Source organism: Lepidochelys kempii, chromosome 3 (genome assembly GCF_965140265.1).
Source record: "Lepidochelys kempii isolate rLepKem1 chromosome 3, rLepKem1.hap2, whole genome shotgun sequence".
NCBI classification, from domain to species: Eukaryota; Metazoa; Chordata; order Testudines; family Cheloniidae; genus Lepidochelys; species Lepidochelys kempii.
In genome coordinates, this window is record NC_133258.1 from 126,355,412 (window position 1) to 126,379,993 (window position 24,582).

The 24,582-nt window shown below is 45.5% G+C and overlaps 2 protein-coding genes across 2 annotated transcripts in view; both read right to left on the reverse strand.

Annotated features, from left to right (window-relative positions):
- Positions 1-3,165: 3,165 nt before the first annotated feature.
- RNASET2 (ribonuclease T2) overlaps positions 3,166-24,582 on the reverse strand; it is an 81,289-nt gene continuing 59,872 nt past the window's right edge. Inside the window, exon 10 of the mRNA XM_073337911.1 lies at positions 3,166-3,833. Coding sequence (XP_073194012.1) covers positions 3,760-3,833 — 74 coding nt within the window. The 3' untranslated portion in view covers positions 3,166-3,759. The remainder of the gene's footprint in view (positions 3,834-24,582) is intronic.
- On the reverse strand, positions 20,037-21,844 carry LOC140909191 (uncharacterized). The gene is made up of 2 exons (XM_073337908.1): positions 21,266-21,844; positions 20,037-20,677 (listed from the first exon to the last, which is right to left on the reverse strand). The coding sequence occupies exons 1-2, from the start codon at positions 21,819-21,821 to the stop codon at positions 20,421-20,423; spliced, it is 813 nt and encodes a 270-aa protein (XP_073194009.1). The 5' UTR covers positions 21,822-21,844; the 3' UTR covers positions 20,037-20,420.

The window sequence follows — 24,582 nt, forward strand, 5'->3', positions numbered from 1 at the left end:
CCCTCAGAATAACAAATCTGGGAAGTTTTATACACCGATCCAAACGAAAGTTCACCTACAACCCCCTGATTGAACGGCCCTCTGGTTTTCACCGATTTACACGTGCACTTATACCTTGGTTAGGTATAACTGAGCTCAAGATGGCAATAGCAAACGTTTCTGGATTTGTGGGGGGGGGTGGAGGGTGAGAAAACCTGGATTTGTGCTGGAAATGGCCCACCTGATGATCACTTTAGATAAGCTATTACCAGCAGGACAGTGGGGTGGGAGGAGGTATTGTTTCATATTCTCTGTGTATATATAAAGTCTGCTGCAGTTTCCACGGTATGCATCCGATGAAGTGAGCTGTAGCTCACGAAAGCTCATGCTCAAATAAATTGGTTAGTCTCTAAGGTGCCACAAGTACTCCTTTTCTTTTTGCGAATACAGACTAACACGGCTGTTACTCTGAAACCTGTAATGAAGCATTAAGGGACATGTAAAACTTTATTGCATCTGGCACATAAATATTTTGCAACGCTGGCTACAACAGTGCCATGCAAATGCTTGTTCTCACTTTCAGATGACGTAAACAAAAAGCGGGCAACATTATCTTCTGCAAATGTAAACAAACTTGTTTGTTTGAGCAATTTGGCTGACATAGGACTGAGTGGACTTCCATGTAGGCTCTAAAGTTTTACATTGTTTTGTTTTTGAATGCAGTTATTTTTGTACATAATTCTACATTCGTAAGTTCAACTTTCATGATAAAGAGATTGCATGACAGTACTTGTATGAGGTGAACTGAAAAATACTATTTTTACAGTGCATTTATAATAAAAAATAAATATGAAGTGAGTACCGTATATTTTGTATTCCGTGTTGCAATTGAAATCAATATTTGAAAATGTGGAAAACATCCAAAATATTTATATAAATAGTATTCTATTATTGTTCAACAGCGCAATTCATTGCTATTAATTTTTGTAATCATTCAAGAGCCCTAGTAGTTAGCCACTCAATCACATACCTCATAGGGAACAAACTCTGCTCATAAGAGAGATTTCTTCAACCTTAACTCTACACAACTGCTAATAAACTGCATCTCGGTCAACAAGGGACTGCTGTTTCTGAACTACCACCAGCCTTTTATATTTGCTGATCAGGGTAATGCCAACTGATGAGATCAATTAAATCACAGCTGCTTTTTCTTTTCTTTTTTTGAGTCCAGACAGGCTAAGGGGGAAAAGCAGGTATACTTCCTATACCTCTGCTGGTGGCCTGTGCCTACTCTTGCAACGTTTTTTTAAAAACAGAACTAGCCTGCCGTCTCTCTCACTGGAATAGAAGGGATATGACATTTCTGGCATGAATATTTGCCTGATGCTTTCAAAAGGGCTGTACACCATGTTATGAGCTCACGAGCGAGCGTCTGTAGGTTCAGTAGAAACTATTGAAACAGTCTGAGACTAGGGCTACCCTGACAGATATAGAGTGCCGGGAGTTAAACCAGCCCTTGGAGACAGCAGCAGGGAAAGCGCTGCTGTGTGTTCACGCTGTCAGCTGCAAGCACAGTGGCATGGTCACATTTGTGGCACTTGCAGCGGTGCATTATGGGCAGCTATCCCACAGAGCACCTCTTCCCATTCTGGCACTGAGGCTTGTGGGAAGGGGAGCACGGGGTATCTTGGGTCCTGTCCCAATGCCCCATGATGCATCGCTTTGCATCCTAGCAATCCCTGTGCTTCCGTCCACATTTAGCCCCATCTTTCAATGGTTTTTGCACTGTGTGCTCTGTCTTCCCTTTTGGTCTGTGGGAATGGATCCCGAACTGCTGAGGAATATGCTGATGGGTCTTGCTAGCATGTCACAAATTGCAGTCGAGTTACTCCTCAAGCTACAAAGTGACAGTGAGGAATCCAACAATGATGTTGATATGCATAATGCAAAGGACACGAGATTGCTTATGGCATTCGTGGATATGCTCACCACCGTGGAACGCTGCTTTTGGGCTTGGGAAACAAGCACTGAGTAGTGGGATCACAACATCATGAAAGTCTGGGATGACGAGCAGTGGCTGCAGAACTTTCAGATGAGGAAAGCCATGTTTATGGGACTGTGTGCTGAGTTCACCCCCACCCAGTGGTGCAAGGACATGAGATTGAGAGCTGCCCTGTCACTGGTGAAGCAGGTGGCTATTGCAATCTGGAAGCTCACTACTCCAGACAGCTACAGACTGGTCGCTAGGCAATTCGGAGTGGGAAAGTCAACCGTTGGAATCATGCTGAGGCCATTAATCGTGTCCTGTGCAGAAGAACCGTGACTCTGGGCAACGTGCATGACATTGTGGCTGGCTTTGCACAAATAAGTTTCCCTAACTGCAGAGGGGTGATAGATGGCATGCACATTCCAATTCTGGCACCAGACCATCTAGCCACTGAGTACATTAATCACAAGAGGTATTTCTCAATGGTTCTCCAGGCACTTGTGGATCACTGGGGGCATTTCACGGAGATTAACGCAGGCTGGTCCGGAAAGGTGCATGATGCACACATCTTTCAGAACACAGGTCTGTTCAGGAAATTGCAAGTTGGGACTTTCTGCCAGGACCAGAAGATCACTGTAGGGGAAGTCAAAATGCCCACTGTGATCCTTAGAGACCTCGCCTACCCTTTAATGCCATGGCTCATGAAACCATACACAGGGAGCCTTGACAGCAGCAAGGAGTGCTTCAACAGTCTGAGTCGGTGCAGAATGACTGTTGAGTGTGCTTTTGACCATTTAAAGGGCTGCTCGCGCTGTCTGTATGGGAAGCTGGACCTGGCTGCTGACAACATCCCTACGGTTATAACCATATGCTGTATTCTCCATAACATTTGTGAAGGGAAGGGTGAAAGCTTCACTCAGGCATGAACCACTGAGGTTGAATGCCTGGAAGCTGAATTTGAACAGCCAGAGACCAGTGCTAGTAGAGGGGCCCAGCATGGGGCTGTAAGCATTAGGGATGCCTTGAGGGAGCAATTTGATGCTGAAAGCCACCAGTAAGGTTTAGTGCCCTGCATGGAAGTGAAGTGCAGTGGTTCCAATGCTCATAGGCATTTGTGTTTGCTACGTATGATGCACTGACTTGCAGGGCCTGTTGCTTTCCTGGGCTATGCTATCTTTTACTTAATGCAATAAAAAATGTTTCCAAAACCAAAAAATTCATTTATTGAAAAGAAAACAACTGCTGGAGAAACACACATGGCACGACACATCTGTGCTATGTGGGAGGAGGGAAAGGGGTAGGGTGGGGAAAGGAACAATCACAGATTTGCCTATGTCCTATTATCATTTTCAGTCTTCTTGTCTGGAGTGCCGTGCAATGAGTGCTGCACTTCAGGCTGGCTAAAATGTATGGTGACGGGGGTTGAGTGCAGTAGGTAAGGGTCGTAGTTTGCAGGGCTGGGCAGTGAAGCTAAAGGTGTTGGAGGCAGCTGGTGCCGATAAGAAACCAGATGTCCGGGAAAGTGGGTTGGGGTAACATGGGAGCACAGGAGAAAGAGTTTGGGGACAAGGGCTGCGGAGAGAGGGGGCACGGATCTGCTCCCTATGCAGTACTATGAGCGCCTACATCGAGTCTGCTTGGCGCTCCATAATGCTTAGGAGCTGCTCCATGGTTTGTTGCCAGCAATCCGCATTCTCCTAGCAGACCCTCCTTTTGGTCTCCTGCCACTCCTGTACTTTATTGTCAGTAAGGGACTGCTGCATAACTCCATGCAGAAGGTCCTCCTTGCTTCTTCACAGTTGCTTCCTGAGTCTTTGCAGCTTTTCGGCCGTTGATAACAAGGACGGCTGGGATCTCAACGTTGCATCTGTAAAGCCAAAATGCAACGTTTAACAGAGGCAGCATTGTTAACACTAGACAGAGCAATGATTTGGCCGAACTTATAGAAAAGCACAGTGCACACAATAGCAGAAACTGCCTGTCCCAAGGCGAATGCACATAACCCACAAGAGCCCTGAAATGGTAAGTACCACGGGGGATGGGGAGGGGGGAAAGACTGATGGTTCCAGGGGCATACTGTCCTCTGGGGTCCTGTGCCTTGGGGAGAGCCAACAGCTGCAAGGCGCCCACACTGTCCCCACATTTTCCACAGGATGAGTTCGTCCTGAAAGATATCTCACTGCTGAGGGTGACCTGGGAAGCAAGGGAGGGTCTTCTGCAACAATACAACTTCCACCCTGGCCTATATGCAGCTTGCCTGTGTGCAGCAACTGTCCCCCCCGCCCCTCACAGCACAGTGGCATAGACATTTTAGCCTGACTGGGACAAGGAGCACAGTAGCTCTGCCAAGGAACCTGAGCAAGCAGATTGCCCAGCTTCTGCATGAGACCTTTCATGAGATCACTGAGGCCAATTAACGTGATGTGAGAGCACATCAATGCCCTATTCCGCATCTAGGCATGCATGCAGCCCTGACCCTTCTTTCTGCAACTCTCCTCGCCCCAACTGTCTTCTCAAAATAAAAGCTGCTTACCGCACCTCATCTGCGGTTTGTTCTTCCCCAAGCACCATCCGCTGTGACTGGCTACCTTTCTCCTGGCTTGAAAACAGCTCCTGGCTGCATGCATCTAGGGATGCCAGGACATCCTCTGGCTCTGGGCCCCCATCCTCCTCAGCACCCTTGCTCCCACTTTCCTCCTCCTGCTTTGTTGCACTCTGGGCTGCCATGGCCTCTGAAGTGTCCATGGTGCTCTTCAGCGTGGAGGTGGGGTCGCCCCCAGTATCTCGTCCAGTTTTGTTGAACTGGCAGGTCGTGGGGGCAGCACCGGAGTGGCTGTTTCCCTCCAGCGCTTCGTGATAGGTATTCCGCAGCTTCTTCAATTTAACCCTGCACTGCGTCCCGATCATGGCCCCTTTCTCTCAGGGCCCTTGATATCTGCCCGTAGGTATCGTAATTCCTAAGGCTGGAGCACAGCTGGGACTGGAAAGCTTCCTCCCCACAAACACTGATGAGGTCCAGCACCTTGCCATTGCTCCACACTGGGGATCACCTGGCACATCGAGGCATGGTCACCTGGAAAGATTCGCTGAGAGCACTCCATGCCTGGCTGAGCCAACAGGAAGGGGATTTTCAAAATTCCCAGAGAATTTAAAGGGTGGGTCCAACAGTTGGTCACCTGAGGACAGGGCAGTCGACTTCAAAGTGACGACCAGAGTGGCTAGAACAGGCACCGTGCGACACTTCCTGGAGGCCGGTCAGAGTGTATTAATAGATCAGGGCGTCCACACCGGCACCATGGCACTCCAGCCAGGGTGCAACAAGCTCTATGTTTCTCGTGGAGGTGAATTACCGGGGCGCTCCAGCTGTGGAGTCTGGACGCTCTATGTGCCTTACCAGTGTGGACACCTCAGGAGTTAGGGTGCCCGGGGCTGATTTAATGCACTCCAACTTGCAAGTGTAGGATAAGAAAACATGTGAAGGTAAGATCTGTATAGCTGAGGTACCCAAACAACCTTAACTCTTTTTTGTAGTAGGGCATGCACTAAACAGATGTTTATGATTACGGTATTTTAGCATCTGTGGTCCCAGATGAAATTAAACTAATTTTATTCACTCTCTCTCTCTCTCCCTCCTCATGGTGTCACTATAGGGTAGAAATACGGTTGTTTGGGTGCCTTAATTATGCATTTCTTTTAATTAGAAACTTACCACTGTATTTCTTTGGTTTGGGGATAATTATTTTTGCCCTTAAGACAGTGATATGTATTCTTAAGTGTAATTCTATTTTGTTGCTTTTTGTCTAAAGAGCAACAGTTGGGCCAAATAATCTACTAGTGAGAATTCTGACACGTTTCTTGTTTCCATCATATCACTTTCGTTACAACCAGTAGAATGGTTACATGTATTTTAGCTGTAGAGAAAGGGTGGTATGTTGATCGAACTACATCTGATGTCTCAGTGACTCCACTAAAGCGACGTGAGCTGTTGACCTGACCCTCTCTAGAGTCTGTATCAGTGGTTTTCAATTTTCTTGTTTGCAACCCCCCTAAAAAATTTACTAGTAGAGGTGCAGACGCTTTGGAAGCTTTGAATGGAAATGCAAATGCCTTTGGAAATCTATTGTCCATCTATTCTACAGAGAATTCTTTCCTGGGTATCTAGCTGGTGAATCTTGCCCATATGCTCAGAGTTCAGCTGATCGCCATATTTGGGGTCGGGAAGGAATTTTCCTCCAGGGCAGATTGGACGAGGCCCTGGAGGTTTTTCACTTTCCTCTGTAGCATGGGGCACGGGTCACTTGCTGGAGGATTCTCTGCTCCTTGAAGTCTAAACCATGATTTGAGGTCTTCAATAGCTCAGACATAGGTGAGAGGTTTATCACAGGAGTGGGTGAGTGAGATTCTGTGGCCTGCATTGTGCAGGAAGTCAGACTAGATGATCATAATGGTCCCTTCTGACCTTAATATCTATGAATCTTTAGTTGGAGCCTGACACCTGGCTGAACAGAATAAGTCTTTTGCAGACCCCCTTAGACATAGTCACAGGCCCCCAGGGGTCCATGGACCACAAGTTGAAAGCCACTAATCTATATAATTGTTAATAACTTAAATGCAAAATTTAGAATGTAATTATCACCTACGCTCAGGATTTAATGTAATTTGAATGATATGTCAAGTTTGAAGAGAGTCTGCATTATTCCAGTGGCTTTGTCCCAATTGATCTCACCAACAGAATAATGCAGTAAGAAATCCAAATTAACCAGCTCCTTCAAAAAAAAGTTGGCAAAGAGCTCCTCACCTGCCTGAAGGGCCACACAGGAGAAAGACTGCATACTGAACTTTGATTTCCAGAAAAGATTATGGAAGGGGCAGGAGTCAGCCTAGGCACTAGCTAGCTTGCATTTTGAATTGAAGGTTTACTGAGCATGTACACTAATTTACTTTCAATTTAATATAGACTATGGAATGTGTACATGTGAACATTGTTTAATGGTAATTGACAGTGATGCTAATTTAGTTATCAGTGTTATTCAATTGCCTCTGGTTCCCTATTCCCTTTGACAAATCCTGTTCAGTGAAATAATAGGACAACTGAAATTCATTTACTTTTATCTATTTATAAAGTTTAAATAGTCCGGTGCAACGATAAATTAATCCACCTGTTCTATCATTTCTGTTTGTCTTGTGTCTTAAATATTCTATTTCCCTATCATAGGCAGAATAGGGAATCAAGCCAATTATTCCTTTAGGCAAATGGCTAAGAATTTTTCCTTTTTTAAAAAAAAAATATATTGGGGCTGCCAAGCAATTGAAAAAATTAATCTCAATTAATCACACTGTTAAACAATAATAGAACACCATTTATTTAAATATTTTTGGATGTTTACTACATTTTCAAATATATTGATTTCAATTACAACACAGAATACAAAGTGTATAGTGCTCAATTTATTACAAATATTTGCACTGTAAAAAAGACACAGTATTTTTCAATTCACCTCATACAAGTACTGCAGTACAACCTCTTTATCACGAACGTGTAACTTACAAATGTAGAATTATGTACAAAAAATAATTGCATTCAAAACCAAAACAATGTAAAACTTTAGAGCCTACAACTCCACTCAGTCCTAGGTCAGCCAAATCGCTCAGACAAACAAGTTGGGTTGCAATTTGCAGAAAATAATGCTGCCCACTTCTTGTTTACAATGTCACCTGAAAATGAAAATAGGTGTTCGCATGGCACTGTTGTAGCCGGCATTGCAAGATATTTACATGCCAGATGCACTGAAGATTCATACATCCCTTCATCTTCATAGGACATGCTGGTGTTGGGTTTTGCTCGATAATGATCCAAAGCAGTGCAGACTGACACATGTTCATTTTCATCATCTGAGTCAGATGCCACCAGCAAAAGGTTTATTCTCTTTTTTTGGTGGTTCGGGTTCTGTAGTTTCCGCATCGGAGTGTTGCTTTTTTAAGACGTCTGAAAGCATGCTCCACGCCTCGGCCCTCTCAGATTTTGGACAGCACTTCAGGTTCTTATACCTTTGGTTGAGTGCTGTAGCTATTTTTAGAAATCTCACATTGGTACCTTCTTTGCGTTTTGCCAAATCTTCTGTGAAAATATGTTCTTAAAACAAACATGTGCTGGGTCATCATTTGAGACTGCTCTAACATGAATATATGGCAGAATGCGGGTAAAACAGAACAGGAGACATACAATTTTCCCCCATGCAGTTCAGTCACAAATCTAATTAACGCATTATTTTTTTTAACAAGCATCATCAGCATGGAAGCATGTCCTCTGGAATGGTGGCTGAAGCATGAAGGGGCATACAGATGATTATCATATCTGGCATGTAAATATCTTGCAACACCAGCTACAACAGTGCCATGCGAACACCAATTCTCAGTTTCAGGTTACATTGTAAACAAGAAGTGGACAGCGTTATTTTCCGCAAATTGCAACCCAACTTGTTTGTCTGAGCGATTTGGCTGATGTAGGACTGAGTGGAGTTGTAGGCTCTAAAGTTTTATGTTATTTTTTGTACATAAAATTCTACATTTGTAAGTTACACTTTCATCATAAAGAGATTGTACTGCAGTACTTGTATGAGGTGAATTGAAAAATACTATTTCTTTTACCATTTTTACAGTGCAAATTTGTAATAAAAATATAAGATGAGCACTGTACACTTTGTATTTTGTGTTGAAATAGAATATATTTTAAAAATGTCAAAAAACATGAAATTCATTAAATATTTTTAAATTGGTATTCTATTGTTTAACATTGCGATTAATCTTTGAGTTAATCGCATGAGTTAACTGTGATTTATTGACAGCCCTAATATATCTGTATCTATATCTAGAATGTGAATAAATACTCTCTCACCTTCTGTCTAGAATAATTTTAATGTTTCATAAGCTGAAACAAATCTTCTGCTTTTTTTTTAAAGCAGGATTTGTACTGTTAAGACAAAAGCAATCGCATAACTAAAGTGTTTTACAAGTACTTGTCAACACGAGGCTGTTTATATTAGGAAAGAAAATAAAATTAGGCCTCCTGTGAAGTGAAGAGCAGAGTTTACTATCAATGCAATGTAGGATTTTAAAAATATATTCTGAGAGACACTCAAGGCTGTGAGCACAGAAGACTACGATGTCAGTTAGGGACTATCAAAGGCTTAAGGAAACAAACCTCTTACTAGCCTACTTTTTAAAGTCGGTTTTAATACAGTTTTATAAATTTTTATAGGACCTCAGGCAAGATTCTCAAAATGATTGACAAGCAGAAGCAAAATCAAAGCTCACAGCTTGGACTACACCTATGAATGATGCAGGATTTGGTTCACATATAACTGCAACAAGTGTCACACTGGAAGATACCAGCACAGAGCTCCATTGATTTAAGTGGAGCTCTACAAGTGGCTAGAGTACACCCACACTGCACTCATTGCTGGATCAATGCCATTGTTACAGGGATTCAAATCACAGGGTTTAGCAGATTTGTTTGGAGTGGCGCAATAACAGGCCACAGCAGAACAACGAAGAGGAAAAGGGCAATGGAGTTTCAGTTCTGAACACAAATCATCCTCTCTGGGTTGGGTTTGACTGCAGGAGTTCTAATTTAACTCAGATTGATATCAATGTTTAAGAAGCTTCTAGCTGCATTTCACTTCATGTTGTTTTATAAGCTGTAAACACAATGTACATGTTATATAGGGAAATTCCTATATTTCCCCCCCAGCTCATTTCCCTAGGCTCTAGTTAGTTCAACCCAGTTATCTCCCCCTCCTCTAGGACTAAACTAGGTGCCTAAAAATCTTCTGCTGGACATGCGCACACTCACCTCAGTCTAGGCACCTGTCTCATGCCTAAGATCCAGCAAGCTGTTCCCCCACCTATTTCACCCCAATCTGGTGGGCGTTCTGACATGTGGCCTACTGGATGAGGCTCCACACAAAACAAAGAAAGAGAAAGTGCCCTCCCCCCACAATGTTTATCCCAGTGGTTAGAGCACTTTCCAAGGCTATGGGATACCTGGACTCAAATTCCCACCCACCGCCCACCCGCACCTGACATGAAGCAGGGATTTTAACTTCGGTGCTGATGTAATATTTGGACCTTCTTATTTTCCTTAGTTCTGAGCACAACTGTGAAAAGTTGTGAAAGTTCATAAAATTTCACACTAACCTACAACAACAAATGTTGATGGGAAAGAGAGACAAAAAAAAACCCACTAGGCGAGTCCAAACAAAAAGCCCCCCGATATAACTCAAGAACTGTATTAAGATCAGACAATTAAAAAAATAAAAGTGCGGGACTGGAAGTCTGTGACCAAAAGTGGCATGTTGAAAATTAGGCCAAATTGGCAAACAAACTGAGGAGACAGACTATTCTGCCTAGTGCTCCCTTTTCTGGGTCCCTAAAAAACCCGCAACTTTAGGGGGAAAATACAGACACGTGTGAATGCTGGCTGACTGCAAAACGAAGGACGGGGAAGGAGAAAGCTTCACCATCATGGCTACTACCTCCGCCATTTTCTTGGACCCTAGACCTTCATTCTAATCTGAAAGATGTCCTGACGAGAGAGAGAAACACAGACACACTCACTCCCACACCCACCCAGATGATACCAGCTCCTCCACTGGCTCCAACTAAATCCCAAAGACCCACCTTAGATGTGAGGCTCCATCTTCCTTCTCCACATCCCCAATGTGTCTTTTCCTTCCTACCCTATTTTTTCTCTGTTCTTTCTAATAAGAGCCTGGCTTAGCTGGCGAAGAATTGACCTCTTTTGCAATATGGCTGTGAGCCTGTGGCCAGAAAGGTAGCTAAAAGCCAATGCTGGTAACAAGTTTGCCAGGACTCAGATGGCTGATAAGACTGCGTGCTGTGCTTGTGTTTTCCAGCAGTGAAAGTCAATGCCAGAGACAGAATCTGCATTTTGTGTGTGTGTGTTGGTCTCCTTTTGCCTTTAAGGCAACGAGATCAGACTTTAACAAGAACGGCTCCAGCCCATTTCAACTAACTTCTCCTCTTTTCCCAAAAAAAGAGCAGTTATTACCATCTGAAAGACAGTCAGAAGGCAGAGGGTTGTCGTTCTAAAGGCTCTCTACAGCTAAAGGGACAGGGAAACAAGGGATGTTACAATGAAAGCCTTATTAAATGTTACAGAAAAGAAGGGAAAAAAAAGTAAAGCATCTGAAATGTATCTTTAAACATTTTGTTAACCTTTTATTAATAAGGTGTTTGCCATGGTATCGAGCAGGTGGAGATTTCTGTGTACCAAACCCAGAATCTCATTAAAAACTATTTAAAGTTGGACAGAGTCAGGGTCATGTTAACGTCTTTGACTCTTTAGATGCAATATTTGGGCCCAAATTAAATAATCAGGTCCCCCACCCTAGAGAGCGCCATAACCACTGGGCTATAGTGTAGGCTGTTCTCAGTCTCTCCAATTGAACCAGTTCCACTGTGCATAAATAATTAAACATCAGATGGAGGAGGGGGACTGGAAGCTGTCTCCCACATACCTCTGGGTGCTCTAATCCCCAGGCTAGAGAGTCAGTCTTACCCTTTCCCTAACCCAATTCATGTTTATTTGTAGACAGTGGAACAGCTTCAAAAGGAGTGATTGAGAGCAGCACAACCCAGAATAATCAACAGCCCAGTGGTTAGAGCATCCTCTTCGGGGTGGGGAGAAGATTCCTACTCCACATCAGGCGAAGGGAAGACTTGAACCTGGGTCTGCCCACATCCTAAGTGACTGTACCAACCACTGAGCTATAGGTTAGGAAGGGGGCATCACCACCTCCTTGTTTTCTGTGAGAAAGGGCTTAGGTGCCTAACTCCAGGAGAGGGTTCACAGCTGTGAATCCCAAGTGGCGGGAGATGCCTTCCTGTGGCCCAGACTTAGGAACTTAACTCCCTTTGGGGGCAGGGCTTAGGACCACCCCCTCCTCTGGATTTCCTATTGAGTAGCATAGGCAGCTCCCTACTCAGCAGGTTGGCTTTTGTGGATCCCATTCTTAAGCACCTGACTCTCCCCAGGCAGCATAAAGGGGGCCTAGGCACCTAACTCCAGGCTGTACATCCACTAGACAGCAAGGCTCTTAAATTTAGGTACCGGAAAACTGAGTCCAAGTCCACTTAGTGGATCTAGCTCTGGTTCTTTTCCGTCAATAAGTAGCAGCATAATTAAAAGGTGATCACATTACTGGGCTACCTACTCTCTAATGTTACAAAGGAAGACAAAAGCAAATGGCATGAGGCTGGGGGGAAAAAACAAACAATAAAAACATCAAAAGACCATTTAGTCAATAATATGAGAATTGCAAAATATAGCTCAGTTTGAGCTATAAGTACTTCCAGATTTAGGTTACTAAATCCTGGCCATCTCACCTCAATGCATGGTTCAGCGATATGAAGAGGCCTTCTAGGTAGCTCACAAAGACAAACATTTCAAGTGAAGAGACACCCCATAATCATTAAGCAGCAGTTGCTAAGGAACTCACTTTAGTTGCCCAGCAACCATGCTAGAAATTATGTGGCATCTCAGCCATTTACTCTTTTCATAGAGTACCTGCCTGCTCTAGCAGTGGCTTTGTCTCCTCATTGTACCCTTTCCTCCAGAAGATCCCATAGAGATTATGGGGCAGTTACCCACACTGGGCAACTCTGCAGAACCTATAGGAGCAGTCGCACACTACCACATGATGACCAGGATGGCGTGAGGCCACCATATGTCATGAAGACTCTTACGTTAAGAAGGGAGGGTACCAGGGTTTATAGGAGGGATGCCAGCTGTAGGGAGAAGTACTATATAATCGCTTTGGGGAACCTCAGTCCATGTTTATAAGTCTTCTGTTGCTGTTCTTGTCAGCATAGGAATTCAAACATGGGCTACAGGCCAAACCCTAAAGTCCTTATTCAATTATTATTCACTCCTTACCACAGAGTTTGAGTTGATATAAAAATTTTGCAAAGGTCTGCCTACACACACTCTGGTGAGGTAAAAGACAACAAAAGCATGTAACACAATAGCATCCTCATTAATAATATTTTTCACTTCCATAGCATCGTCCATGCAAGCTTCTCAAAGCACTTAATAAAATGAGTATGGAGGCTTATTTCATTAAGGTTTATAGGGAGAGGGGTCTCAGACAAATTGTTTAAGTGATTTCTCAAACCCACACAGCAAGCCTGTAGCAGAGCAGAGATCCCAGATTTCCTCACCACTAGTCCTGTGGTTTAGTTACCAAACCATGGGTGAAATCCTGGCCCCATTGAAGTCCATGGGAGTTTTGTCATGGACTTCAGTGGGGCCATGATTTTACTCCATGTGTCATCTCTAACATAAATCCACTTCTCTTCCACCCCAAATAATTTGTTCAATTAACGCAACCCCTTTGTTTGTAAATGTCCATGAGCAGATCACTGTATTTATAATTTGTTCATAATTCAACATTTCTGAAGAATAGTTTAATATATTTGAATTCTGGATTTTTTTGCAAATTTCTCATAAAAAAAATCTACTGAATACTTACTTGCTAATACTCAGAATTTGCTATTTGAGCACTGTAGTTGGTTAATTAAGTCACAGGACTTGTTTCTATTTCCTAATTGTAGTATATGACTGAGAATACCTTTGGGAGAACAACTCAAGGGCTAATACAGAAAGCATTCTAACTTTATTCAAAACACCGCATTGAAATTAATTTCAGGCCCCAAGGTAAAGCTAGAAGAGAAAAAAAACTGACAGGGTGCTGTAGGTACTGAAGAGCTAGATTCCCCCTTAATTCTACCCTTTGTAAAAGTAGAGACATGGGCCCAGTTATCTCAGGGCAGATTTTTTTTTTATTTGGGGGTAGGGAAAAGAGAAGAGACTATTCTGGATTTTTCCTGTACCTCGGAGAAGCTAACAATACTTAGTGAAATGAAATGGCAGCCAGCAAAGGAACACACCCCCTCATAAAGACATTGGAAAGGAGGGAGGACAGGCCTGAGAGAACTAAATGTGAAGGGTACAAGAATTTCTTCTCTCAGTATTTATTTATCCAGAGCCTCATATAGGGGTTTGGGCTTTCTTGGAGTCAACTTCAATTTTTCAGGTCTCCCTCCCCCATTTCTAGCTTCATGTGTGCACCTAGCTTTTTACATATTGCTAGACTCCTTGTTTTCTCTCAGCATTCAGGTAACGTTTTCCCCACCTTTCGTCTGTCACAGTCTTTGCTCTGCCCGAAGAGTCTCAGGCTCAACACAGGGCCCTGCAGGATCCATGTTTTGTTTTATTGCAGTCAGTCAACAGGTAGCAAATCAAAATATCACCCTATATACATTTATAATCAAAGCAGAATTAGGTGCCATCCATACTGGCCTTATAATTGACTTTCAAAACCATGCTGAATCGTGGTGTCAAAGCATGTTAGAACAAACAGGCTGTATAACTAGATTAATGGCACACCATGTAGCCAGCACTGTCAGGAACCTCCCCTACCTGATTTAACCACAAGTAAGTTAAAACTCTGCTTAAGGCAACTGCGCAGAAACTGGCATCCAGAATAGCATAGAAAGGTTTTCCTACAATACTAAGACATGTATATAAAGGCAGCCTCGCAGTAGTACCAAGAAGGTAAAGTTGAGGAAGAAAGTGTTAGCAGAAACTCACAAGATATGGAGGTCAGCTTCAGACAGCCTCAAATAAGTACCCAAAGGTTTGGATGCCTTTTTCAAATGTATATAACTCCTTGACTTGTTGGAAAGCCAGTTGGAAGAGTTCCTTTCTCACACAATTTGACACTTCCAATGTCAGCCAGAAATATGGCAAGGAGGTCCTAGCCAGTAAATGATTATGGGCCTGCTCCAAAGCCCATTGGTCACTGGAGTCTTACTTCCCCAATTTACCTTTAAAATTACTACTTGTATAAATAATACTAACATATTCTACAGCAATTGCCCAAAACACCACAGAATATACTTTTAAGGATTTTAGAGCATTCCTATAGAGCCTATTGTAACAGTTTTGCTGTGCCCCCTAAAAGTCTTAAAATATGGGAAGAACAGACTTATACATGTGCTATAGGGACTATTAATATACAAGTCCTGAATCCATTGAAGCCAATGGGAGTCTTTCCACCAATTTCAGTGAACTGTGCATCATGCTCATATAACCCATCTGTACCAACCACTACCTACTGCTCTCAGATCCATAGATCTCAGAACGCATACACCCTGCAGCCCAGCAAAGTCAATCAGGGCAGAAACCCTGATTAAGGATTTCAAGCTAGCCAAAAAATACTGAGTGATTTCCAGCAGCTCACATCCAAAATGGACTGAAATAATGGCACATCATTAAGGTAAGAGGTGCTGTATGATGTCTGAAGTCACAGATTATTAAAAAGAGCCTTTAAGTTTGTCTAAAAGGAAAAGTATAGCTTAGTCTCAGCTCAGGTGTTTACCCTACCTTTAAGGGCATTTGGAAAAACCTCCAATTTATCATAATGATCGTGGAACATAAAAAGCTAAGTAAAATTATCACAATTTTCCACCAATTATGGAGATTAGTGAGGGAATCTGAGCCTGAAGAGAGCATAAGCAGCAATTTTTATATTCTTTCCTCTTTGTTGTGTCTAATAGTCTGTGCCAGGTGCTCTAGAGGTAAAAGACACCCAGAGCTCCTGCTTAGATACCATGGGCTGGTACCTTTGCTGAGACTAGCTCCAAGCCTTCTCGCTAATCTGCTAATTAATGTGATTTTAACTACAGAAGTCACTTACATGGTCTGGACCCATTTAAGATAGTTCATACTCAATTCACCCACATTCTGTAAGAGTAGGGGAGGAAAATCCAAACCACTCCAGCTGGCCAGGTGCATTCTTAGCATGAAATAATTAATGACATTTTATTCACTGGACAGAGTTGGTTAAACAAAGAAACCGACAAATGTTAGTCATACACTTTAAAGTCAGAAGGGACCATTATGATCATCTAGTCTGACCTCCTGCACAACGCAGGCCACAGAATCTCATCCATCTACTCCTGTAATAAACCCCTAACCTATGTCTGAGCTACTGAAGTCCTCAAATCATGGCTTATTAACCATTTATACATCACTATGCCAAAGTTCAGGACAGGAGTGATATCAGTAGCTTGCTCTTCCTGTTTTTAAGCCCCAGGACAAGTATTGTAGCAAAGTATGGTATTGGTCATTGTTTATTACTCAGCAGCTTCAGCATAGGGATTTGTGTGAATCCCATCTTCAGTTTTACAGGGTGTGAATTCTCAGCCCTCGAATTCTGCTTTGAGGTTGAGGTCTTGTGGGCATTTAAATGTGAGGACGAAAGCAAAACTCAGACAAAACCTCCAAGTTTCACATTCATTTGGACACAAATCCAAAAAGCATCCTAGATTTGCTTGAAGAATTCCCAGTTGATAACAGAACTGGGAAGACCACTAAGGGTATGTCTACACTACGAAATTAGGTCGAATTTATAGAAGTCGGTTTTTTAGAAATCGGTTTTATATATTCGAGTGTGTGTGTCCCCACAGAAAATGCTCTAAGTGCATTAAGTGCATTAACTCGGCGGAGCGCTTCCACAGTACCGAGGCAAGCGTCGACTTCCGGAGCGTTGCACTGTGGGTAGCTATCCCACAGTTCCCGCAGTCTCCGCTGCCCATTGGAATTCTGGGTTGATATCCCAATGCCTGATGGGGCTAAAACATTGTCGCGGGTGGTTCTGGGTACATATCGTCAGGCCCCCGTTCCCTCCCTCCCTCCGTGAAAGCAAGGGCAGACAATCATTTCGCGCCTTTTTTCCTGAGCTACCTGTGCAGACGCCATACCACGGCAAGCATGGAGCCCGCTCAGGTAACCGTCACCCTATGTCTCCTGGGTGCTGGCAGACGCGGTACGGCATTGCTACACAGTAGCAGCAACCCCTTGCCTTGTGGCAGCAGACGGTACAGTACGACTGGTAGCCGTCATCGTCATGTCTGAGGTGCTCCTGGTCGCCTCTGTGAGGTCGATCAGGAGCGCCTGGGCAGACATGGGCGCAGGGACTAAATTTGGAGTGACTTGAGCAGGTCATTCTCTTTAGTCCTGCAGTCAGTCCTATTGAACCGTCTTATGGTGAGCGGGCAGGCGATACGGACTGCTAGCAGTCGTACTGTACCATCTTCTGCTGAGCAGCCATGAGATGTGGATGGCATGCAGTCCTTCTGCACCGTCTGCTGCCAGCCAAAGATGTAAAAGATAGATGGAGTGGATCAAAACAAGAAATAGACCAGATTTGCTTCCCCCCCTCCCCTGTATAGGGGACTCATTCTTCTAGATCACACTGCAGTCACTTACAGAGAAGGTGCAGCGAGGTAAATCTAGCCATGTATCAATCAGAGGCCAGGCTAACCTTCTTGTTCCAATAACGACAATAACTTAGGTGCACCATTTCTTATTGGAACCCTCCGTGAAGTCCTGCCTGAAATACTCCTTGATGTAAAGCCACCCCCTTTGTTGATTTTAGCTCCCTGAAGCCAACCCTGTAAGCGCCCCTCCCAGCGTCAGAGCAATGGCAAACAATCGGGCATCTGAGAGTGCTGTCCAGAGCACTCACAATGGAGCACTCTGATGGGGCTAAAACATTGTCGCGGGTGGTTCTGGGTACGTGTCGTCAGGCCCCCGTTCCCTCCCTCCCTCCGTGAAAGCAAGGGCAGACAATCATTTCGCGCCTTTTTTCATGAGTTACCTGTGCAGACACCATACCACGGCAAGCATGGAGCCAGCTCAGGTAACCGTCACCCTATGTCTCCTGGGTGCTGGCAGATGCGGTACGGCTTTGCTGCACAGTAGCAGCAACCCATTGCCTTCTGGCAGCAGACGGTGCAATACGATTGGTAGTCGTCCTCGTCGTGTCCGAGGTGCTCCTGGCCACGTCGGCAGGGAGCGCCTGGGCAGACATGGGCGCAGGGACTAAATTTGGAGTGACTTGACCAGGTCATTCTCTTTAGTCCTGCAGTCCTATTGAACCGTCTTATGGTGAGCGGGCAGGCGATACGGACTGCTAACAGTCGTACTGTACCATCTTCTGCCAGGCAGGCAAGAGATGAGGATTGCTAGCAGTCGTATTGTACCATCTTCTGCCAGGCAGGCAAGAGATGAAGATGGCTAGCAGTCGTACTGTACCATCTTCTGCTGAGCAGCCATGAGATGTGGATGGCATGCAGTCCTTCTGCACCGTCTGCTGCCAGCCAAAGATGTAAAAGATAGATGGAGTGGGTCAGAACAAGAAATAGACCAGATTTGTTTTGTACTCATTTTCCTCCTCCCCTGTCTAGATCACACTGCAGTCACTCACAGAGAAGGTGCAGCGAGGTAAATCTAGCCATGTATCAATCAGAGGCCAGGCTAACCTCCTTGTTCCAATAACAATGATAACTTAGGTGCACCATTTCTTATTGGAACCCTCCGTGCAGTCCTGCCTGAAATACTCCTTGATGTACAGGCACACCCTTTGTTGATTTTAGCTCCCTGAAGCCAACCCTGTAAGCCGTGTCGTCAGTCGCCCCTCCCTCCGTCAGAGCAACGGCAGACAATCGTTCCGCGCCTTTTTTCTGTGCGGACGCCATACCAAGGCAAGCATGGAGGCCGCTGAGCTCATTTTGGCAATTAGGAGCACATCAACCACCACACGCATTATCCAGCAGTATATGCAGCACCAGAACATGGCAACGCGATACCGGGCGAGGAGGCGACGTCAGCGCGGTCCCGTGAGTGATCAGGACATGGACACAGATTTCTCTGAAAGCATGGGCCCTGACAATGCATGCATCATGGTGCTAATGGGGCAGGTTCATGCTGTGGAACGCCCATTCTGGGCTCGGGAAACAAGCACAGACTGGTGGGACCGCATAGTGTTGCAGGTCTGGGACGATTCCCAGTGGCTGCGAAACTTTCGCATGCGTAAGGGCACTTTCATGGAACTTTGTGACTTGCTTTCCCCTGCCCTGAAGCGCATGAATACCAGGATGAGAGCAGCCCTCACAGGTGAGAAGCGAGTGGCGATAGCCCTGTGGAAGCTTGCAACACCAGACAGCTACCGGTCAGTTGGGAATCAATTTGGAGTGGGCAAATCTACTGTGGGGGCTGCTGTTATGCAAGTAGCTCACGCAATCAAAGATCTGCTGATATCAAGGGTAGTGACCCTGGGAAATGTGCAGGCCATAGTGGATGGCTTTGCTGCAATGGGATTCCCTAACTGTGGTGGGGCTATAGACGGAACCCATATCCCTATCTTTGCACCGGAGCACCAAGCCGCCGAGTACATAAACCGCAAGGGGTACTCTTCGATAGTGCTGCAAGCTCTGGTGGATCACAAGGGACATTTCACCAACATCAACGTGGGATGGCCGGGAAAGGTGCATGATGCTCGCATCTTCAGGAACTCTGGTCTGTTTCAAAAGCTGCAGGAAGGGACTTTATTCCCAGACCAGAAAATAACTGTTGGGGATGTTGAAATGCCTATATGTATCCTTGGGGACCCAGCCTACCCCTTAATGCCATGGCTCATGAAGCCGTACACAGGCAGCCTGGACAGTAGTCAGGAGCTGTTCAACTGCAGGCTGAGCAAGTGCAGAATGGTGGTAGAATGTGCATTTGGACGTTTAAAGGCGCGCTGGCGCAGTTTACTGACTCGCTTAGACCTCAGCAAAACCAATATTCCCACTGTTATTACTGCTTGCTGTGTGCTCCACAATATCTGTGAGAGTAAGGGGGAGACGTTTATGGCGGGGTGGGAGGCTGAGGCAAATCGCCTAGCTGCTGGTTACGCGCAGCCAGACACCAGGGCGGTTAGAAGAGCACAGGAGGGCGCGGTACGCATCAGAGAAGCTTTGAAAACCAGTTTCATGACTGGCCAGGCTACGGTGTGAAAGTTCTGTTTGTTTCTCCTTGATGAAACCCCCCGCCCCTTGGTTCACTCTACTTCCCTGTGAGCTAACCACCCTCCCCTCCTCCCTTTAATCACCGCTTGCAGAGGCAATAAAGTCATTGCTGCTTCACAGTCATGCATTCGTTATTCATTCATCACACAAATAGGGAGATGACTACCAAGGTATCCCAGGAGGGGTGGTGGAGGAGGGAAGGAAAATGCCACATAGCACTTTAAGCACAGCACTTTAAAAGTTTACAACTTTAAAATTTATTGAATGACAGCCTTCTTTTTTTTGGGCAATCCTCTGTGGTGGAGTGGCTGGTTGGCCGGAGGCCCCCCGACCGCGTTCTTGGGCGTCTGGGTGTGGAGGCTATGGAACTTGGGGAGGAGGGTGGTTGGTTACAGAGGGGCAGCAGTGGCAGTCTGTGCTCCAGCTGCCTTTGCTGCAGCTCAACCATACACTGGAGCATTCTGGTTTGGTCCTGCAGCAGCCTCAGCATTGAATCCTGCCTCCTCTCATCACGCTACCGCCACATTTGAGCTTCAGCCCTGTCTTCAGCCCGCCACTTACTCTCTTCAGCCCGCCACCTCTCCTCCCGGTCATTTTGTGCTTTCCTGCACTCTGACATTATTTGCCTCCACGCATTCGTCTGTGCTCTGTCAGTGTGGGAGGACAGCATGAGCTCGGAGAACATTTCATCGCGAGTGTGTTTTTTTTTCTTTCTAAGCTTCACTAGCCTCTGGGAAGGAGAAGATCCTGTGATCATTGAAACACATGCAGCTGGTGGAGAAAAAAAAAAGGGACAGCGGTATTTAAAAAGACACATTTTATAAAACAGTCGCTATACTCTTTCAGGGTAAACCTTGCTGTTAACATTACATACATAGCACATGTGCTTTCGTTACAAGGTCGCATTTTGCCTCCTCCCACTGCGTGACTACCCCCTCAACCTTCCCCCCTCCCTGTGGCTAACAGCGGGGAACATTTCTGTTTAGCCACAGGCAAACAGCCCAGCAGGAACGGGCACCTCTGAGTGTCCCTGAAGAAAAGCACTCTATTTCAACCAGGTGACCATGAATTATATCTCACTCTCCTGAGGATAACACAGAGAGAGAAAGAACGGATTTTGGTTGAATGCCAGCAAACATACACTGCAATGCTTTGTTCTACAGTGATTCCCGAGTACATGTTACTGGCCTGGAGTGGTAAAGTGTCCTACCATGAAGGACGAAATAAGGCTGCCCTCCCCAGAAACCTTTTGCAAAGGCTTTAGGACTACATCTAGGAGAACCGCAAATGCCAGGGCAAAGTAATCCTTTCACATGCTTGCTTTTAAACCATGTATAGCATTTTAAAAGGTACACTCACCAGAGGTCCCTTCTCCGCCTGCTGGGTCCAGGAGGCAGCCTTGGGTGGGTTTGGGGGGTACTGGCTCCAGGTCTAGGGTGAGAAACAGTTCCTGGCTGTCGGGAAAACCGGTTTCTCCGCTTGCTTGCTGTGAGCTATCTACAACCTCCTCCTCATCATCATCTTCTTCGTCCCCAAAACCTGCTTCCGTATTGCCTCCATCTCCATTGAAGGAGTCAAACAACACGGCTGGGGTAGTGGTGGCTGAACCCCCTAAAATGGCATGCAGCTCATCATAGAAGCGGCATGTTTGGGGCTCTGACCCAGAGCGGCTGTTCGCCTCTCTGGTTTTCTGGTAGGCTTGCCTCAGCTCCTTCAGTTTCACGCGGCACTGCTTCGGGTCCCTGTTATGGCCTCTGTCCTTCATGCCCTGGGAGATTTTGACAAAGGTTTTGGCATTTCGAAAACTGGAACGGAGTTCTGATAGCACGGATTCCTCTCCCCAAACAGCGATCAGATCCCGTACCTCCCGTTCGGTCCATGCTGGAGCTCTTTTGCGATTCTGGGACTCCATCATGGTCACCTGTGCTGATGAGCTCTGCATGGTCACCTGCAGCTTGCCACGCTGGCCAAACAGGAAATGAGATTCAAAAGTTTGCGGTTCTTTTCCTGTCTACCTGGCCAGTGCATCTGAGTTGAGAGTGCTGTCCAGAGCGGTCAGAATGGAGCACTCTGGGATAGCTCCCGGAGGCCAATACCATCGAATTGTGTCCACAGTACCCCAAATTCGAGCCGGGAACGTCGATTTAAGCGCTAATCCACTTGTCAGGGGTGGAGTAAGGAAATCGATTTTAAGAGCCCTTTAAGTCGAAATAAAGGGCTTCACTGTGTGGACGGGTGCAGGTTTAAATCGATTTAACGTTGCTAAATTCGACCTAAAGTCCTAGTGTAGACCAGGGCCTAGTCTTTCAGCTACAGATTCTCAGTTAATCACTGTTGCCACCCACCATCTTGTGTGGGAAAGTCCTGGTGCTACAGACCTCTTAAGGTCTGCAAAAATAGCATCCCACTTCTGAATTTTTTACAGAAATTCAAAGGCTCTGGACTTCTCTTGCAGAACCTTGGAAGAAGATGGGTGTGTCCCTCATGACTATTTTCCTGTCCAATTCTCCATGTCCAAAGGACTGGCCTTTTCCACTAAGCTCTGCAGTAAGGGGGAAAAAAGTGTCTGGCAGAAGATTTGGGGTTCAGCTGAACTGAAGGGGAAAGCATCTCCCTGGCCTTCCTGCTGCTCTGAACTCCCATGAAGGGGGTCACAGCACAGGGTGTGATCAACCTCTGCCATTCCCTGTTTAGCCCCCCTATAGACTCCCAATTTCCACTCCTTGAGCAGCTTCAGGAATTCATTCCTGCCATCCATCAGCACCTCCTCTACCCTACACAAAGTTTTTTTTTTTGGGTCAGATTCTTGGCCCCCCAGCTCCCTCAATGAGCCTTAGGATGCTCATCAGGCCCCACTACTCCCCTACCCCAGCCTTATGAGACCCCTGAGGATGTTGGCAGACACAGAAGTAGGTGCCTCAGCCACAGAAGATCCAAAAGAAGCTTCTGAGTGAGCCCACACAATTGGTGGAATTCACAGCATCACTGGGGTCCCAAAGAAGCAACTGAACCCTGAGATCCTCTAGGCAGAGGTGGGAAAAGCACAAAGCAGAGCTTTAGGGGCTGATAAGGGAACAGGGGCCTGTACAGATGGCGAGAGACTGGGGGAAGCTTGGAAGGTCCAGGGAGGCTGGAAAGGGTATGAAAATTACATTGACTCCCTCAATTTTATTTGCTGGGTCCTAGCAATTAGCTGCTGTTAATATAGACACGAGCAGAGCTTTTTCTACCCTGATGAAATTCCAGGTCAGTTCTCTTTTCCTGCAGTCACTTCTTGTTTTTCAAAAGTGATGTCCCCTGACAGTTCTCTAGTGGAGGTTGACTTGAGAGAGCTCTAGCTATTTAAAAATGGGAGAGCGCATTTAATGACACACAAATTGTTCTGCAAATAAAGAGTGCGCTGAAGGAATTTACATTTCCCCAGATAACCAAAACAAACAAACATACATACATCTTACATTTTTTACTTTAGCAACTAGCTTTTTCTGCATACAGAGGTTTCAATCCATAACTAGGATAGCAAGGCGGAGACTACTATGCAGGGAACAGAAACATTCTACAAATGGCATCGATCCAATTTTAAGTTTGCAGGATAAATTCTGCTCTGCTACCCCCTGCACAGACATGACAGAGTAGAATTTGGCCCTTTTATTTTTCTGAGCTGTGATGGGTGCGCCACTTACCATTAGGATGGCATTCCCTCCTGGTCTTTCTGGGGGGTAGCTTCAGAGGTGAACACTCATTCCTACAGTTGCACGCCACCTCTCCGCTTCTCTCTCTGGATCTGCAGCCCCTCTCTAGCTGCATGAGCCATAGCCTCCTCTTTGTGAGTTTACCCTCCATCCAAGTCAGCCTATTTGTTTTCCCCTTCTGAAGTAAGGAAGGCTTCCTTCAGTAGTCCTAAGCAGCCTTCCCATTTACTGTGTCTGTACCACTGCCTCAGTGGCTGGCAGGGGAACATGGGCCCATCCTCTGCTCGAGGTTGTGGCTCAGGGATTCTCTAGCCAGCAGTCAAGGTCTGTTCCCTTTTTGGGCTTACTGCCTTTCCCTGAGCCCTCTCCTACCATCCAGCACTCGCCTTTCTCTGGGATTTGCCAGCCTCCTAATTCCCCCTTCCCAGAGAGTAACTACAGGCTACCTATCTCTATAGCCTCTAAACCCCTTCTCCCAAGGGGTGACTGCAGACTTTCCCAGCCATCCTTTCTACTTCCAATCTCCTGTCTTTGTTGTCCCAGCCCAGCTGGTTTCTCCTCAGCAGGAGCACCCTAACTCAGTCAGGGGATTACCAGGCCACCTGATTCCCCTCAGCTATGACTTGTTGGGTTAATTGGCCCCCTTCTCACTCTGCATTAATCCTTTCCAGCCAAGTGCAGAGGTCACCACATAAGCATATATGTTCCAGAGAGACACGAGTCCCTCCCATAGTAAAGGGCACAACCCGTTTTTCAGGAACTGATTTTGCCCACTCCCTCTATATACATCAGAAAATATTCCTGTCAGGTCTTTTAATTAGAAATGAGAAAACTAGTTTTTAACATTTGGGGATAGAAGTTTGGCAAAGGAATGGAACCAACAGAAGTTCAAAGTTCTGTTTAGTCACCAGAAATTTGGAACACATTTTGTGCTGTGTACCCTTATCAGAGTGCTTCCTTTCTTCCCATCCCCTTCCTTTGACA